The sequence below is a fragment of the Bactrocera tryoni genome, chromosome 4 (genome assembly GCF_016617805.1).
Source record: "Bactrocera tryoni isolate S06 chromosome 4, CSIRO_BtryS06_freeze2, whole genome shotgun sequence".
NCBI classification, from domain to species: Eukaryota; Metazoa; Arthropoda; class Insecta; order Diptera; family Tephritidae; genus Bactrocera; species Bactrocera tryoni.
The window spans coordinates 63,316,022-63,335,203 of NC_052502.1; the positions used below are offsets into that span (position 1 = coordinate 63,316,022).

General features: G+C 34.7%; 1 protein-coding gene across 1 annotated transcript; it reads left to right on the plus strand.

Annotated features, from left to right (window-relative positions):
• The first annotated feature begins 3,343 nt into the window (after positions 1–3,343).
• On the plus strand, positions 3,344–6,872 carry LOC120774951 (serine/threonine-protein phosphatase 4 catalytic subunit). The gene is made up of 3 exons (XM_040104832.1): positions 3,344–3,667; positions 4,049–5,106; positions 5,690–6,872. The coding sequence occupies exons 2-3, from the start codon at positions 4,313–4,315 to the stop codon at positions 5,817–5,819; spliced, it is 924 nt and encodes a 307-aa protein (XP_039960766.1). The 5' UTR covers positions 3,344–3,667; positions 4,049–4,312; the 3' UTR covers positions 5,820–6,872.
• Positions 6,873–19,182: the final 12,310 nt, after the last annotated feature.

A 19,182-nucleotide genomic window follows, 5' to 3' on the forward strand; every position in this document is an offset into this window, starting at 1 on the left:
ACATATGTATGTATGTATAGTAAAGCCGGCTCCATCCGTTTTGTTATACATATGTGCATGTATTGTCAGACTGACGGCGCTTCACATTTCCGTTTGCTGGCACGTTTTTTATTTTTAATTGCATATACGTTATAATTATTTACATACATATGTACATTTCGTTAAGACAGAAGCAACTTTTGTACACGTAATCCTAGCGAAAAAGCCGGTATCATCTCAGAACAATTCACCAAAGGCAACGCAATATGTAAGTTCGTGTTATTATATACTTTGTTGAATTATGATATGAATGTTGCTGCACTCACCTGAAACAATTAACGCCTCATTTGGTCCAGTCGTATGAATGTTACCCATCTTAGCTTATTCCTTATTATTGATTCTCTCTAGGTGTTGGTAGATTGAAATTATATTGTATTTTAAGTTGAAGATCGCTTTAATTTTTTAATTAAATTGCACAAAAATACTTTTCTATTAATTCACTGACACTATTTCACAATGATTATATACGGTGGGACAAAAGGGAAACCTAAATATAAAATTATAAAAAAGAAATGTAAAAATAAAAAATATGTATTCTGGATAATAAAAATATCTACATACTAATACGTATTTATATTTGATTTGTTTTGGCACAAAAGCACACAGAAAAAGTATTTTTGTCAAAATGCACTAACACATGCAATATCAAGATATCGCTTTAGAATACCGCATTAAGTTGATTTAATAAAAAATTCTCAGAGGCACTTAAAAAATTAAACACATACATATGTATATTTCGCAGGCAGCAGCGCTACACAAGAACAACAAATACGTGGGGTGTTGGGTGTTCGATGATATAGAACTACGTCATCGTATGCATTGAAACGCCATGCCATTTGCAATATGTATTAATTGGAACATATTAACTGATGGCCACACAAAATTTCAATTAAGAATTGCAAATTAACGCTTTATATATGTATCTACTAATTATCAAAGTCATTTGCTCATTTGATCTGTGTAAAATTAGAAATAAAAGTACTCATTTTGCGAAAGAAATGAGAAAAAACATTTTCCTTAAAAATTCTAATTGGAATTCGGAATTTTCAACCACTTTGCGTTTGTTTTGTTTTTATTCTTCTTTCTTATGATGCTCTGCTAGCGCCCACGATTTTCTTATCACATTCAGTTTATAAACCGGTAACACTTACTTTTTCAGCTATTTTCACAAGTTCACTTTTATCTTAACTATTTTGATACTTTTTTTTTTACTTTTGCTTTTTAACCAACAATTGACACTCTCAGCACACAAATATACGTAAAACACGACCGTACTATCTCAACACTCGACTGCTACCAACTGCTACTCACACAGGCGCGTTTGTGGATGGCGCGCCTGAGAAAAATAACCGCTCCGTCCATGACGTCATCGAACACAATCCACACAACAGGCTGCCAACTTTACACACTAGTTTTATTAGAAGTTCTCTGCTTTTTGAAGAATGCAAGCCTATTTAAAAAATTAATATGAAAACTGAATTCAATAAAAATTTATTTGACATTAAATTTCCCGTTGATTTACATATAATGCAAAGTTTTTTATGGAATCACAAATTTGTTATATTCCACTAGAAACGAGTTGGTTGTGGGTTGCCCGAATTTAAAAGAACAATGAATTTGAATGTCTACTATCAATCTTTGAAATATAACGTGAGAAATTATCTAGACTGAAATCTTAGGTTAAGTTGAGAATTTATACAATCATTTATTTATAGTCAGTTCTTTGTAATCAGTGAGCCCTATGCACTCACGTAATCACTTAACCGTGGTTATCTACGGAAGTAGATACGTAAGAGCTTTCCACAGAACAATTTCCCGAACAAAATTGCGTGACCTATTATTAAAGTTAAAATAAATCCGCATAAAAAGAATGAAAAGTCTCTAATGTTCTTGCCGACATCATAGATTTCTTGCTACAACTGATTTATAAATTAAAAATTAAAAATTAGATTAGATAAAATACTGGTAGTCAAAGAGCACAGATCGAATTAGTTAATTCAGTTATAGGAAATCATACATTTCGTCCGTTTTCTCTTGTGGCGACAAGACTTGGTAAGTCTTTATGAAAAAATACATCTTTCTTAGCAATTAACAGACAAACTGAAATCGAACAGTCCCATCAGCAGGTTTCTTAACATTTTGGTATTACTCTTTCATTCTAATGACTAGTTTACATCAAATTTTCCTCGTTTTTCGTGACAGTTCATATTTTAACAACGAAACGGAGAAAACATAGCCTATGACAAAATGACTCCCTGCTTTCCGTGACTCTCCCTACTAAAACAGCGACCACTTCTTTCCAAAGCATAAAAAGATGAGAGTTCCCCAACATTTCGCTGCGCTTTGCTGTATTTTGCTTCGTAGGTAAGATACTAAAACAAAAACTTAAATCGAACTTTTATGTCACAGCAAGTTTCTAACACGAAGCGAAGAAGAAGCTCTACTTGGATTAGCCATTACTCAACACTTTGCTTCGCTTTAAGTAAAAAAAAAGAATACATCGAAATTTTCTCTCCAAGCAAAAGTCTAAAAGAATGTGAAGGAAAATTGTGTATGTAACAGCCAAAAAACCATTTTGCTTTTTGATGAGTCTATAAATTTCTGTCAGTGTTGTTTCAGAAAACAAAATGCAAATAATATTCTGAGTATCTATAAAATACAATTTAAGTAATATATTTTGACGCAATAAATATTTTCAAAAGGTTTAATGGATCGTCTCAGTGTGATCCTCCGAAAAATCACTCACTTTCGCAAATTTTTTTTCATGTTCAAATTAATTAATTGGTTCGGTTATTCATAAATAAATAAATTCATGACGAATACAAAGTGATTTTCTATGTTTATATATTGGGAGTATAATAGTTAAATAAATTGTTGAAATGACACTTAAAAAAAGGTCCTTTACGATGTCCACGATTGCCGCCGCAATTTTGATCTAAAACAAAAATTTTAAAAAGATTTATAATCTGTAGGAAAGTCGCTACCGCGTTATGGAAGCTTTTTATTTTATTATTCACCAACAATAAATGTTGGTGTTTTGCTACTTAACTAACTGGCTACACACTAAATTCCAAATTCTTCCAAATATGTCTGGCAACATTAAAATCATAGTATGATATTCGATATCGAAAAATGCGAAAACAAAGGTAGGAAATAATTAAATGTTACCGTATCTCCTTTTATTAATACTTTTATGACTCAATATCTCACTAATTCAACAAAAACAGTAAATTTTAGCGGTGCATTTGCGTGGTATTAAATTTGTTCATTAGCGAACATTTGTATACACTTGTAGTTATATTAATATAACAAAAAAGAGTTGTAATATTCACATAACTTGTTATAGCTACGAATTATCTGGCAGCATTTGTTTGGCGAAAGAAGCCAACAAGCGCGGTGATTTTCATGATTGTGGACTGATATTAAACACATTCTAATTACAATTACAATAATAAAGTAATAAATAAATAATAAAAAGTATTAAAAACATTAAAGAGCAGCAGTCAAATTCTGCTGCATTGTTTCCGTTTCGGGTGGAGGTTGTAGGATTGTGTGCAACTAATCTTGTTCCACCAAGGAAAATCGGTATAAAACGTGAGACAACCGCTGCAAAATATACCAAAAAGAGGTAAGTAGTAAATGTAAATTAAGAAAACACAAATGGGCTCACGGACTTATGCTGCTATCGAGGTCGGTGTAAGTACCTCCAAGTGGTTTAAATGTTTAGTGCATTGTAATTGTGCTAATAACAAGTTTGTTAGGTTTTATAATAAAAGTTATTGCAACAACGAGGACGTACAACTAAGTATTCTTAAATTTTTTGGTAATGTTCATTACATTAATGTTTCTTAAATGCAGTTGGTAATTCGTAAAATTAGTTAAATTATTAAGTGAAGAATTCAGTTTTAAATTCATTCTCTATACTATTTACTCTAGTTACAAATGCATTTAACTTTCACTTAACGTCTCTATGTGCCTAGTGTATGACTAACAATATTGTTTCTAACAGAAGTTGCTTAACCAAGAGCAGCTGCATATCTTTTAGAACACATGATTACTGCCCAACTTTGAGAACCAACGCAACCAATACCTAACCACTTCCAATTTTTCGAACTTGCTACAACAAAAACGCCACAAGATCACCATCAAAACTCCGCAACACTTGACAGACTCCTCAGCCGCCTTGAGCAGTCGTAACAACAACAACCGTAGTTCCAGTTCCTCTCCTGCAACAGCAACACATTTCTCATATTCAGCATCGAGCAGCAACAGTATGACCGATTATAGCGATTTGGATCGCCAGATTGAGCAGCTGAAACGCTGTGAAATAATCAGAGAAAATGAAGTAAAGGCACTATGTGCCAAGGCCCGCGAAATACTCGTTGAAGAGGGAAATGTGCAGCGTGTTGATTCGCCAGTCACAGTGTGTGGTGATATTCACGGACAGTTTTATGATCTTAAAGAATTATTTAAAGTTGGTGGTGATGTACCCGAAAAGAATTATCTATTCATGGGAGATTTCGTCGACCGGGGTTACTATAGTGTCGAAACATTTCTGCTGTTATTAGCGCTTAAAGTACGTTATCCAGATCGCATCACATTGATACGTGGCAACCACGAATCACGCCAAATCACACAAGTTTACGGATTCTACGACGAATGTTTGCGTAAATATGGATCGACGGCTGTTTGGCGCTATTGTACCGAAATCTTTGACTATCTCAGTCTTTCGGCTATCATTGACGGAAAGATATTCTGCGTGCATGGTGGCCTGTCGCCTTCAATACAGTATTTAGATCAAATAAGAACGATTGATCGCAAGCAAGAGGTACCTCATGATGGACCCATGTGTGATTTATTATGGAGTGACCCTGAAGATCAGACGGGTTGGGGCGTGTCACCACGAGGAGCTGGCTATTTATTTGGTTCAGATGTTGTGTCGCAATTTAACCGCACCAACGACATTGATATGATCTGCCGCGCCCATCAATTGGTCATGGAAGGATTCAAATGGCATTTTAATGAGACTGTACTAACGGTTTGGTCGGCGCCGAACTACTGTTATAGGTAAGTCAGATACAAGGGGTTAGGTGTTGTCAGGGGCAGGAAAAAAATGACAATTTTAAATAACATTTCTTTTGCCAGAAAATGTTTGTATTTTATAAAAGTAATAACAACACACCATTATAGGTTTTGACATGACTTTACCAATTTGAAAACAAAAATCAAATTTTCAACCAACCAGTTCCAACCTAAACTAGTTGCGGTGACCATAATTAATCTTTCGTAATTCATCTAAAATCAATCCGATAAAATATAATTAATTTTGCTATTAAACAATCTGGTGCCTGATCTATTTTTTTTAATTAACAAAATGGCGCCCTCAGCAATTTTTTTTATTTTTGTTTTAAAATGATCGATATTAAAAAAATTCTTCGATCAGCTACTAATTTTTCTTGTTAAAAAAGATTTATAAATTCCATTGAAATTACCTTGTTATAGTGGTAAACAGTTTAAAAAATATAGTTGATCATTTGGAAAAACAGCGATATTTCGAAAATTCTGACAACCCCTAACACCATAACTTGTTATAGCTACGATAAGTGAAATTGTGTTAAGTCATTTGTTAATTATACATTTAATGTTGCAGATGTGGAAATGTGGCAGCAATTTTGGAATTAAATGAGTACCTGCATCGAGACTTCGTCATTTTCGAAGCCGCGCCTCAAGAAAGCAGGGGTATACCATCTAAAAAACCGCAAGCCGATTATTTCCTCTAAAAAGCACTGGCAATCTGATCAAATTACTGGACATCAACTCAAATTGACATTTTGCGGACTAACTAATGCAGAGAAACGTTTATACGATATTGCACTGGAGGGAATATCAAATTTCCGGACCTGTTTAGAAAACAACTAGCAACATTTTGTTAGTATTTTTACTTCTCTTAGCCTATTTTACTTTAAGTTATTTGAGCGTACTTCCTATGTTAGAACAAAAATCCTCTTTTATTTGTCAACACACACTTACCTTTGGAGCATTCATTTAAACAACAAATTCAACCTACTGCCCGTGTTATGCTTGAGTATCGAAGTTTTCAAACAAATCGAAAATAACGTTGGCGCCCACGGTTAGTTAAAGCGGTGTATGTTTCCGATTACTCAGTAGTATATACATACATAAACAAATTGTGCGCAATTTATACAAAGTTCCATGATATTGAAATATGTATTGCTGAAAGTCGTACCATAATAATAGTAATTTCATATACCGATATCATTTTTTAAATAAGAATTAAAACGTATAGAAAGTAAAACCTTGAATGTATTGTAAATTGAAAGAACAATATCGAGAAATTACGTCACATGAGTAGTGCAAGGAGATGAAGCTAAATTTAGTCATATGTAACTGCCACAGCTCGTAATTTGTCTCACTTTTTACTGAAAAGGCGTTTTTTCCATTCAGCGCCAGAGACGCCAAAAATAAAAGAAGTGAAATCTGGTGTAAAAATTGTAGTTTTGTACAAATAAAACACACAAAAACAAAACCAAAATTACAAAGAACTATAAATGCAGGAAATATTTTACAATTTTGTTATATGAGTCTTACAAATGACGCAGTGTAGTTTGTGATTTGTCAGAAAACAACTTGCGGCCCTGTCAGTGGCGTGACACTCTTATGATGCTAACTGGCGACGTTCCGTAAATAACACAATATTTTTCAATTAAATGTATCAAGAGTCGAGGATTGTAATTATAGTGTTGATTATTATATTGTGAACACGATGAACTAAAGTAAACGCAAGCCGTAAAATTATATGAAATAAATTTAAATAAGCATAAGGACTAAAATAAAAAATATTGTTTCTATTTACATAATTGTCAAGTACTGTATTTGGTTGACATTTTGGCGTCGTGTAAGCGATATGCAAACAAGCTCATATTAAGGATCGCGATCGTACTTTTATATTCGTTACTTGATTTAATTTTCGTGAGAATAACATTTATTTAATCATTCTTAATGTTATAAAAATTTAAAATTTCATGGTTGCCGTGTTTCTAGCAACAGACTTACGTAATATTGCATATATGCAATATCATGCAGCAAATCTAATGTCAACAATAATGGCTTACACTGGTGGCCCAAGTCAAAGTAGGAGAGCCCTACCAGTCAACACTGATGTATGCGGCCCCTATATGGGGAAAAGCACTGCGCCAATAAAACAAATGCCAATAAGGCAAAGGCAGTGACCAGGCTATGCGCCATCAGAGTGGCCTGTGCATTCAGAATGGTCTCACATGAAGCGGTATCCAGTATCATATTTGGTCTTATGCCTCCGGACCTAATGGCCTCAGATTTACGTAGAGCATACCTAAAATCTAAAGCTATGAATAGGCGTCTAACAGCTGACGAGCGAAAAAAGGAGAGACAGGTTAGCCTCGAAGAGTGGCAAAGACAATGGAACGCGGCAGAAAAGGAAGATGGACGCACAGACTCATTAAAAACATATCAGCTTGGATTGAGAGACAACAGTGGGAGACAGACTTTTATCTGACGCAATTCTTGACAGGCCAAGGCTGTTTCAGGGAGTACCTGTACAGAATCGGCCACGACGATGACACAAAGTGTTCATTCTGCAGCAGTGCCAACGAAAACGCCCAGCATATCTTCTGTTCGAGATACGTAATGGAGAGAACTACCATCGAAGGAATAATAAACCAAAGGATAACGCTTGACAACATTATAAGTCACATGCTGCAATCAAAGTTGGTATGGGCAAAAATGAAAGAGTGGGCCGCAATAGCGATCCTTGAACTCAGGATAAGAGAACGACAGCGAAGAAGCTTGAGATCAGCTGAATAACCACGAAAGGAGTTTCTTGCTTGGTCCTGCGAAGTAATACCTAACGGTGGTCCCGCAGGGCCAAATAGAAGCTAACGCAGCCGGAGTTAAGGGTTTAGTACGTAGGCGCACTGCCACGCAGGTCCAGTAATGTTAGATAATGCTAATTGGGCGTGATCCCGAAAGAGGTGTATCTTTAGCGGGCAATATGAATCGTGCATGCTGCCTGTCTAAGGCAAAAAAAAAAATTAAAAAAAAAAATAAAAATCCAGCAAATCTAATAAATTTACAAGTAACTTACTGAACGGATATGCTCTTTATTTTATTGAATAAAAATGGACACTTGTAAATGTAAACTTTTGAATATAAGGAATAAGTTCACTAAGTAGGCCTATGCAAGGACAGTTAGACAAAGGCCTGTGATCAATTAGTTGACTTTGTGAAGTAAAAGGGTTTTGATCGCCGTAATATTGCTCTGAGATTTAAGTAGTTCTTTTGAATATTTAATTAATAGTTTTGGGATCGATAGACTTTTGTTTTTAGTAAAAGGTGAGTATTTTTTTTATTGTTTTTCTTTGTTATTTTCTTAAGTTTGGCTTGACTATAGATGGAAAAACTAAGTGCAACAAAAATGAACGAAATCAAAAGGCTTATTCATTTAAACACAACACAGAGAAATTGCAAGACTCGTTGGTGTTTCTGTAGGCGTGATTTCAAAAATAAGACAATGAGCGCTTTATATGTAAAAACCACTCCTGGACGAAAGCCAATTTTGAATACCACCCTGGAAAGGCGCACTGTTAGGCAGATAAAGTTTGGTGTGCATAAGAATACGGGCCAAATCAGACGTGATCTCTCCCATAGGAATGGAGTAAATGTAACAAGTGAAGCTATAAGGAAGAAATTGCGGAAAAAAGGATTCCAGGGACGTGTCAAAATAAAAAAAAAACACTCTTGACAAAACGACACCGTAAATTGAGACTCCAATTTGCGAAAAAATTTAAAACCTACACCCAAAATTACTGGATGCGAGTCATATGGTCCGACGAGACAAAAATAAACCGTCTGGGAAAAGATGGGCGTCAATGGTTTTGGAGGTAACCCCGAGAACCTTTGACTAGCCGCATCGTTCAATCAACGGTCAAGTTTGGAGGCGGTAATATAATAATGTGGTGGTGTATGAGGATGGAGGGGGTAGGAGAGTGCGTTAGAGTTGCCGGACGAATGGATGCCAACCATAATGTCAATATCCTTCAACAAGGTTTGTGCAAGAGTCTGGAAGTGTGGGGCAAGAATCTGTCGGATGGCATCTTCCAGCAGGATAATGATCCGAAAACACTTCTGTGTAGCTAAAGCTTGGCTACAAAACAACGGTTTTGAAGTACTCGACTGGCCCCCTCAATCGCCAGACCTCAACCCAATCGAACATGCTTGGGTTAAGGTCAAGCGTGCGATTTCTAATGCCCAAGGTGAGTGTCAGAATCTTGACGATTTATGACAGAAGGCTAAAAATTCCTGGCAAAATATTAACGGAGATTTCTGTAGGAAGGTGGTCGAGTCCATGCCCAAACGAATTGAGGCAGTAATCAAAGCAAAAAGGGGTCATATTAAATATTAAGTAAAAAATCGTTTTTGTCAACCAATTGATCAAATGTGCAGCGGAGACATTTTTTAAAATTCTATAAAATCTAGCAAGTTTTTAAAAACAAATGTGTTAACTTTATTTTATTACTTTTAATTGTTTTTTATATAAAATAAAATTGTATTGCCATTACAAATAAAAAAGTTGCAAGCAAAAACCTTTTTCTGATACCCAGGTGTGATCAAATAGTTGATTTACTGTAAGTAAACTCATTACTTTTAAATTTAATTTAAATTTATGCGATATTTAATTTTTTGAAACAATTTCATGCTTTGTTGAGACATAAATTAATTTCACATTTTTCGCACTTAGCATACGTAAGTATTAGGGTGCTTCAAAATTTTTTTTTTGAATTTTTTTTTCAACTCTTACCCCTCAAATGTTAGTGATTGACAAACAAAAAATCCTCCCTCAAGCCAGGCGCTATAGCTTAACTCTAAGGGGTCGCTATTTTGTTTTTTTTAGGTTCCTGTACATTTCACATAGGAATCTTCGTTTTTTCATTCAAATTAAAATTTCACCAACTAATTTTCGTTTCTCAAAAACAAAGTTTAAAAATTTCTGCGATTTATTCTTAAATGCATGATATTGCCCTTATGCAATGCTACATTATAACCCTTGCAAAATTAGTTCAGATGAAGATCGAATTTGTTATTTATACATATGTACATATAATTAAACATTCCCAATAATTCACAAAAATAATGAAAATTTAGCACGGCATTTTCAATACATCAGAAAGAAGTTTACTCTTCACTACCTATGTATACTCACAAAAGCTCAATAATATTTGCGAAACTCTACCAAAGAAAAATAGTGATAACGTACAATTTTTTTTTGCGAAAAAATAACTGTAAATTGAAAAAACGATGTAGCTGCCAGATCGACGAGAAGTTAACATTGCATATATAGTACATATGCAATTCTATGCAAGAAAGGGTTGTTAAGTTTTGCCATGGCGATTGATGCGAACTTTTGCATGAACTGAACTCTGGCTTTCTTCAGCAAGAAGAAATAAAAAGTCAGAAGAATAATAAAATCACACGAAATTCATTTAAAACTACATTGGATCATCATCAAATGCAGATCGAGAGCTTCAGCTGTCTCCAGAGACTTGAATCGGAGTCGTTCTAATTTAATTAATTAATTCAACTGTCACAAACTAGTTTTATTATAATTGGTGTGGATTGCTGCAGATTAAATTTGTATTTGTACAAGCTTAATTTCGACAAATCAAACAATGCTTTCGTATGACCTTAACCACATCTTTGCATGGCGACTCGTCTAATAGCGCTTTCTCAGATATGATATCCTCGGCCGAAGAGTCTCCTACTAAGGATGCTGACAATGTTATCAATATATTGGTTCCTTGGAACAGGCATCCTCCACATCTATTACTTTCATCACTTTGACGGAAATTGGTCGCCTTGGTAACTCGCAATTTGTTGTTAGCTTATACCCGCTTAGGTGGTAAGGTTCAAGTTGGTTGCCAACGAAATCACCTAACGGCTGGCTCAGGAAGCGTGATACTTGGAACTAAACCAGCAACCATAACATGACTCGAGTTGCACCAAAAAACTAGAGTGACCCTTGCGCTGCTTTGTTCTGTATATTGACTTCGTTCAAATCGTCATTTCAGTTCATGGAACACCAAAAGTTACTTTCGGACTATGTGGATGGTGTACAAAAAGTTTCAACTTAAAATCGAAGTAATCTCATTATTATCATAGCGCTTAGAGGTTTACTGCTGAGATTTCAGCTCGAGAAACTAGGTGAAGTACAATCGACAAGTTGTTCTTACGCTGATGTTGAAGAAACTTAGAAGCATTGCGTTGACGACAGCTCAGACGATTCGCACCGATTTTGACGATTGATACTACCAATATGTTGAATTAATGAATCTAATGTTTGATTTTTATTAGAAGTAATAGTAGTAACAGAAATATTATTTCGGTACGAGTTCATCTGCACCTGAACCTCTTGTAAATACTATTTATATACCCTGAATAGGGTCGCGAACTAGTCCCTCTGTTTTTGAAATACCAATGTAAAATTTGTTCACATGTCCTTTTATCGTTAAAAAAGCTGTTCGCTTGTTAAACCGCCGACATCGGAACACCATAACATATAGAAAACGTTATTATTTGACAATGCAGTGCCGGATTAGCCACGTAGCAAGAGTAGCAAATGCTACGGACCCCGCGCTCCAACTGACCGTAATTAAGAAAATATCAATTTAGATGGAGCGTAAAATATCCCTGCATGCTTTATGGCTTAGGCTATGTTTCAATTCCACCTGAAAATCTAAAACTCGATTTCGTCACGTTAAATCGTAAAAATAAGAAGGCATTTTACGAACTTCTTAACTTTAATATTCTAATGTTTAATTATAAATATTATAACCGATATATTTAGACTAGTATCTAGACTACCCTACCCTTCAAGCATGCAGTTTTTTATTTTTTATTAATATCCATTAATTTTTATATCAAAATAAAGTTAAATTTCTGCCGAATACCACTATTGTAAATTTTTATGAATTAAATATACTATATATTTTCATAAAATAAACTAAAAAGAAAATTATTATCAATTATCTCTAGATTTTGTATGCTCCATGGCCGTCAAATGAAAATAAGTATAATTACTAAATTTTTACAATATTTTTATTGAAAATGCGAAAAAAAACTTATTTTATATAATAAAACACAGTAATTAAAATGTTCTATCTAGTTATTTCTTTTTCCAAGCGGACGCTGACCTCTTAACAGGGAAAACATTTTTAGTTCAGTCCAGCCTTAAGAGCAAGGTGTTTCAGAGTCTCAAGTCATGTTCTGCCATCTGGACCAGTGGAAAGATTTGTTAAGTTCTCAGACATGGAAGGTCATACTGCTGAACAAATCGCTCAAAGTTTACTAGATTTCTTGAGTGAGAGTGGCATTAATATCTAAGATTGTCGTGGGCAAAGCTATTATAATGCCAGCCACATGAGTGAGAACTACATCGGCTTACTAGCCCGAATTAAGAAAATAAATAAGTATGCAGAATACATTCCCTGTCTTGCACATTCATTAAATTTGGTTGCGAAGTGCGCTGCAGACTGCTGTGCAGAAGCATTTATTTTCTTTGATTTCATTGAAAACCTGTATACATTTTTTCCGCTTCTACCTATCGATGGGGTCGTCTTAAGAACGCACTTAAAGATTTTACTTCATAAATTCCGATTCTGAAACGGTTAACGGACACTTTTATGTGGTTTTATCACTATTAAGCAAGTATTGAAGAAATTTTCAATAACGTGGATCAAAGAGCGGAGTGCCGTAATAAAGCTTGCGGACTACTTTCAACGATGAATAAGTTAGAAACAGGAATAATGACAATTACGTGGAACGAAGTCCTAGAACGCTTGCAAGCGACTAGTGCTTCGTTGCAGTCTACAAGACCTTTTATGAATTATTATATGGCTACGTCCAAGCAATACGATCCACTTTTTCAGATATTGAGGTAAGAGTCGAAGATCTGACCTACTGTGAAGAATACCAGCAACAGACATCTCGACGAATCAAGCGAAATACGAAGTACGACCATTTCAGTGGCTCTTCTACACTCGACGACTTTGTTGAAAATCAATCATCTGGACAACTTTTCGAATTTGAAGTGTTTATTGTCATTATTGAAAACGTACTGTCTGCTTAAACTAAACGTATAAAAGCATATCATAATATTACTAGTGTTGTTGAAGTATTTCGACAGCTAAAATCTCTTACAACAGAAGAGATTTTGGAAAAATCCTCTAGTATGGTCAGTGCTTACGAAGGCGATTTTGAGAACAGCCTAGGCGGCGAATTAGTGCAGTTCGCAGAGCTGCTGAAAACAGATGTTGCTACTGTTATTGACAGCAATAAACAGGAGCCTCTGGAACAGCAATATTATAAACTTTTATTAAATAATTCTTTAGAATCGTGTGTCCCCCAAACTTAGAAATTGCTTTGCGAATTTACTTATCTCTCATGATCACTAACAGCAGGGGCGAGCGTTCTTTTTCAGCATTAAAACGTATTATAAATGAATTAAGAAACACGATGGGCAAAGAACGTCTTAATCATCTCACTTTGTTGAATATAGAGCCTGACTTGCTTAAAGAAATCGATATTGAAAGTATTATCTCTTAATTGACCTATAATAAATTCAGAAAAGTGTATTTCTTACAATTTTGTTTTATTTAGTACCCTAAACTTGAGAACCTATAGCAAACTAAGGGCCCCTTGACAGAATTTGCTACATTTGCTAGTTTAATCCGGCACTGTGACAATATGTCTTTACAAAATTTGCCATGGGGTCTATTATTCGTGGGAACGTTACAATGTCCGAAGAAATGGTTCAGATCGGGCAGCTCTAGCATATGGGTGTCAGACAAACTGGTTGATCAAAATCAAGTTCTTACAAGGAAAACTTGAACTTGTAGGGAATTATAGCTTCGATGCAGCCGATGTTTTTTCTTGTTTTGCTATTTTATAAAGATACTCAAAGCTTTGTTGGTAATGCAATTCGATTATTGTAGGTAGATTTATGCACATGTATCTAAATAAAATATATTCAAGTAATTAGCAATATTTAAAATTAATCATAAGTGTGTCACTTTTTCTACTACAGTTTAGTTGTAGATGCAAGTTTTCAAGTTCAAGATATCATACTACTCTGGTCGGATAGTTAGTGGCGTCTTGTACTTGTCGGCATTAACAATCTCTGCCTTGTACTCTTCTCTCTCATCATATACACCGGCTACTTTGAATGATAGAAATGGAAAAAGAAAATTTCAACCTGTAACTTCTATTGTAGCACATTTGTCAGAAAAATGATTAAGTTCGTGTATCATGTCTCCATCTTCGTATTTTTTTATAAATAGAACAACTTGCTATACTTAATATACGGAGGCTGCTATATATATTTCTGGCCTAGGCAACACTAAGTGTTTCCAGGTGCAATCTGACATTTCCATTGGAGAGTTTGGCACATTTTAGCATAACATCACTCAGAACATTTTGTCATTTAATCGTGAATTGTTTTATTTACAGGGAATTAAAAAATTCATCTCGGCCAAAAAATTGAATTAACTCGTCAACATTTTCGTGCGATCATTTCACAACTTTCGACCTGGATTATCACGACAAGAGTGCATCGATGAACTAAAATCTTTGTATGGCTATGAAGCACCATCCTATAGCACTGTGAAAAACTGGTACAACGAATTCAATCGTGGCCGACGCGCGCTCAAAGACGAATTCCGTGAAGGTCGTCCAAAAACAGCCGTTGTGCCAGAAAACATCGATGGCGTACGTGAACTGATAATGCAAGACCGTCATGTAACATACCTTCAGATAGAGGCATGCCTATGCATTTCTCCCACCAGCATACATTCGATATTGCAGGAACACCTGGCCGTAAAAAAGGTTTGTTCTCGTTGGATCCCGCACAATTTGACAATCGCTCAAAAAAAGGCTCGTGTGGATTGGTGTAAAGAAATGCTGAAAAAATACGATCGCGGTGCTTCAAAAGACGTTTATAAGATCGTCACAGGTGACAAATCATGGATCTATGCGTATGAGCCCGAAACAAAACAGCAATCGACCGTGTGGGTCTTCCAAGACAAGCCAAATCCAACGAAAGTTGTTCGTGGAAGAAGCACTTCGAAGCAAATGGTCTTCGGTTTCTTCGGCAAAACTGGTCATGTGGCGACTGTTCCGCTTGAGCAACGTAGGACGGTCAATTCTGAGTGGTATATCATCATTTGTTTGCCTGAAGTTTTCGGAGAAATTCGAAAAACGAACAGGAGAAGACGAATCATTGTGCACCATGACAATGCGAGCTCTCATACATCGGCTCAAACCAGCGCCTTTTTGACCGGCCAAAACGTCGAATTGATGGGTCATCCGCCGTACAGCCCTGACTTGGCACCCAATGACTTCTTTTTATTCCCACACATCAAGAAAATAATGCGTGGTCAACGATTTTCGTCGCCAGAAAATGCTGTTGTAACATTCAAAAACCATGTTTTGGAGGTGTCTCAATCGGATCGCTTCAAATGTGAGCCAACTTTAAGTACGATTTCAAGAGGTTTAAAGAGAAAGTACCATTTACTAATGTTGGTTATAAATAGATGATATGTTTTCTAAAATGGTTGAGATGACTCGACTGGAATTACTTGGTGCTGATTGCTCGGTATGACACTTTCTAAAGGTATACAATGTGCTTACCTTGTGTTGCATGAACTTACAAATATCCCCTCGTAAATATAACATGAAGCATATTAATATTGAATATAATTAAATTATATAATTCCTGTTCCAATTAAAAAATAATTAATTATTAATTGTTTATAAACATAGTATGTGGGATTAGAATTGTGTCACTAAGAGCTGGGGTAATTACAGTAAGTAATTGTCGAGTTGAAAGTCTGTACATTAATTTTTGTTACAAGGCTTTTAACGTTAAATCTTTATAATGCATCTGGTATTTATCTACCGACCCAGCACAGGCTGCTGCCATTAAGGTAGCCGTAGATTTACTGCTACGGATTGCAGCCTCCTTAAGAGAAGTGACTAACCACTCTGATATCTAAGCGACGTTACTGTCCTTGAGCTCACTAAACCTCCGAGACGAGGTGGAAACATCTCACACTTCCTTCTTGGTTGTTCCCCGAGCTCACACTTTCAGCTATCCCACCGAGCTGGTAGGAATAGAAAGTAAACGCTTAAAGGGGGAAAAAAGAGGCCGTGTCCTCATCGCCATGATTTCTACCCTTGTCGTCATCTGAAAAATAAAACAATTACAGATTCTTAATGAGTACGAATGTCGCAATGTCATGAAGCAGCAAAACTAAAATTTTTTTCATAAAATGGCGGCTACCCAAAAAAATGTTGATTTTTTCACTAATTTTTCAATTTTGTCGATTTTTTTTTAAAATATTATAAATTTCAAATTTTTATTTTGTGTTGCTTCTAGTGATAGAGATATATTTAAAGAATATTCATGCCAAATTTCAAATAAATCGACTGATTAGAACTTGAGATATTGTGGCTACCACATCAAAAAAAGGAGTTTTGAGAAAAACGCGTTTAAAGTTTGACGTTATACGATATTCGCTCAACCGGTCTAGTTGCCACGTCACTAAAATGGCTATAACTTTGAAAATAATTTGAGTTTTGAAAAATCCTTTTAGGGAGATATTTTAATATCGAAATGAATATCGAAACTATCGAATTATGAGGAAAAAAAATTTTTCGATTTTTTCAAATTTCTAGACTAGGGGGTGTATATCCCTTAAGCAAATTTGTATTGTCCGCAATAACCTTTCAGCACTTATAAAATCGGATACCGGAGTTCAATTTTCTATGGCTTCACAAAGGACTGCACAGCCATCGGACCTAACCTAACTTTTTTACAGGAATAGCTTAAAGTCATTACCAATTAGCATTTGCATATAACAAACCAAATGCAATAAGCATAAAAATATAGCGCAATAATTGGAGTGTTGATGAAAAGGTCTATTATAATTTGAGATATACAGAAGTCATTTCGAAGCATTGCACAGAACAGTGCAATATTTAAACGGGAACAATGAAGTATATGCGTCAAACTGATACTTCCTAAAAAATAATATAATGGCTAAATATTTGGAATAGTAGAATAGAAGTGCCTCCAAACACACAGTAAAATGGATTAAAACTGGCTCAGTAATAATTCGATGAATAATATACCACGTGCGTTCCAAAAGATTGATGCCATAATAGACATAATCTAACTGATAGAAATCATATAGATGGTATTAGTAGTACCACCTACCTATGTATCAGCCACACTAAAACGTGGACGGGTCCTCTAGTATAGATATAAAATACATAACAGATTTCCAGTAGGTCATTAGCACTTTTAGATACTATCCTGGATAGAAAAAAATCAGGGTTAAGTCACTACAGAAAAAATATTTGTTTCTTAATGAGAAATCGAAATCGTTCTTTTTCGAATTTCTTATAGAATTTAAAATTTTTATAAATTACATTTTTGATTTATAATTATAATTAGATATTTATTCTTTTTTGTATTTACATAAGATACCTTATGATGTTCTTCTTTTAACTTCAAGAATATATTGAATCTTTTCACAATTTCTCCTTAATTATAAGGAAATAATCTTTTTCTAACCATCATTTACTCCCAGTTAATTAATTTGAGGGGTTACATGGGTTTCACAGTTTCAAAAAATCGAAATTTTTTTGTCTTATTAAATTCTATAACATCTCCAGAATTTTGTCCTAAAATTTCAAGTTGATCCGAGTAATAGTTTCGGAGATACAGTCTTCAGAACTTGTGCGCTAGAGGCTAGCTAGGCTAAGTGTGCCGCCTTTAAACGCATTTTTCTCGAAACTGTGTTTTTGAAGTCGGTTGTCAACATTTCTCGCGAACTGCTCAACTGATCTTGATGAAATTTTACACAGGTCTTCGAGATATCATTAACAAGGAATTGAACGAAGGATTTTTTTTTTAATTATAACTATGTATTTAAAAAAACAAAATGTCGAGAAATTTTCTGTCTGCCAAAAATCCAATTTTCCTTTTTTTCGCTTCGTCCAATACCTAGTTTATTGTCTTTACTAAAACACGTATTTTTTATTTTTATTTCAGATGATCCTGAAAGAAGTTCTGCTGACAACGCGGATGCACCTTTTTTCCGAGGGACTGCCGGAAATGGCGTGGTAATGACTGCCTTTTTGATATTTTTTTTTTTTTAATTTTACAAAATGTTTATTAAATATGAGTCTTTTAAATAAAAAAAAATTTCATTAAAATACTTTATTTTTTATATGTAAAAAAAATTATAGAAAAAAGGCCGTATTTTGCCCGAGGAAACCCATGTAACCCCTTAAATAACAACGAATGTTTCTACCAAACTGAACTCCTTGCTGATGGTCAGACTCACCTTTACTTTTCGCTGTTTAAATAATCTCACTTTTTGGATTTTTTCGAGTCTCCAAAAGCTCTTCCCGAGAGAGTTGTACTTCCGTTCCGTATTTTCCATCGATTTGACACATTTCTTTTTCAATACTCTTATCACTCGTATCTATGTACATATACATATGTATGTAAAAAAATTTTGTGTAATACAAAATTTCTCTCCCATAGGTTTGTATTCCAGCTATAGTAATAATTTTAACTACTATGATATTATTTCGATGCTCACTTATTTAATTAGAATTATATTGTTTATTAATTAGAACTAGGAGGTTCACTGAAAGAGAAAAGCAAAACGTTACGAGCTTCATTATTAAACTATCATAAAACCTGGCGATGAATTTCAGAAATATTTATAACACCGGAACACTTAATTTAATCAAAGCAAAACTATAATCAGGTTTTAATAGTTTGAACAATTAACGGGTATAAAATTTAATCATTACACTTCGTGAGCTTTTTACATGCCAAACAATGTGTAAGTATTTAATTGTACTGATGTAGTATATTCTATTCCATGTTTTATTTTCAACGCGATTATCCCCTCATTAAAATTCATTTATCAATAGTTGAATGCATTAAACAGCTAAAATCTATGAGGGCTATCGGCAAGATATGCGAAGTTTTCTGCTGATATAAAAGTACAACGA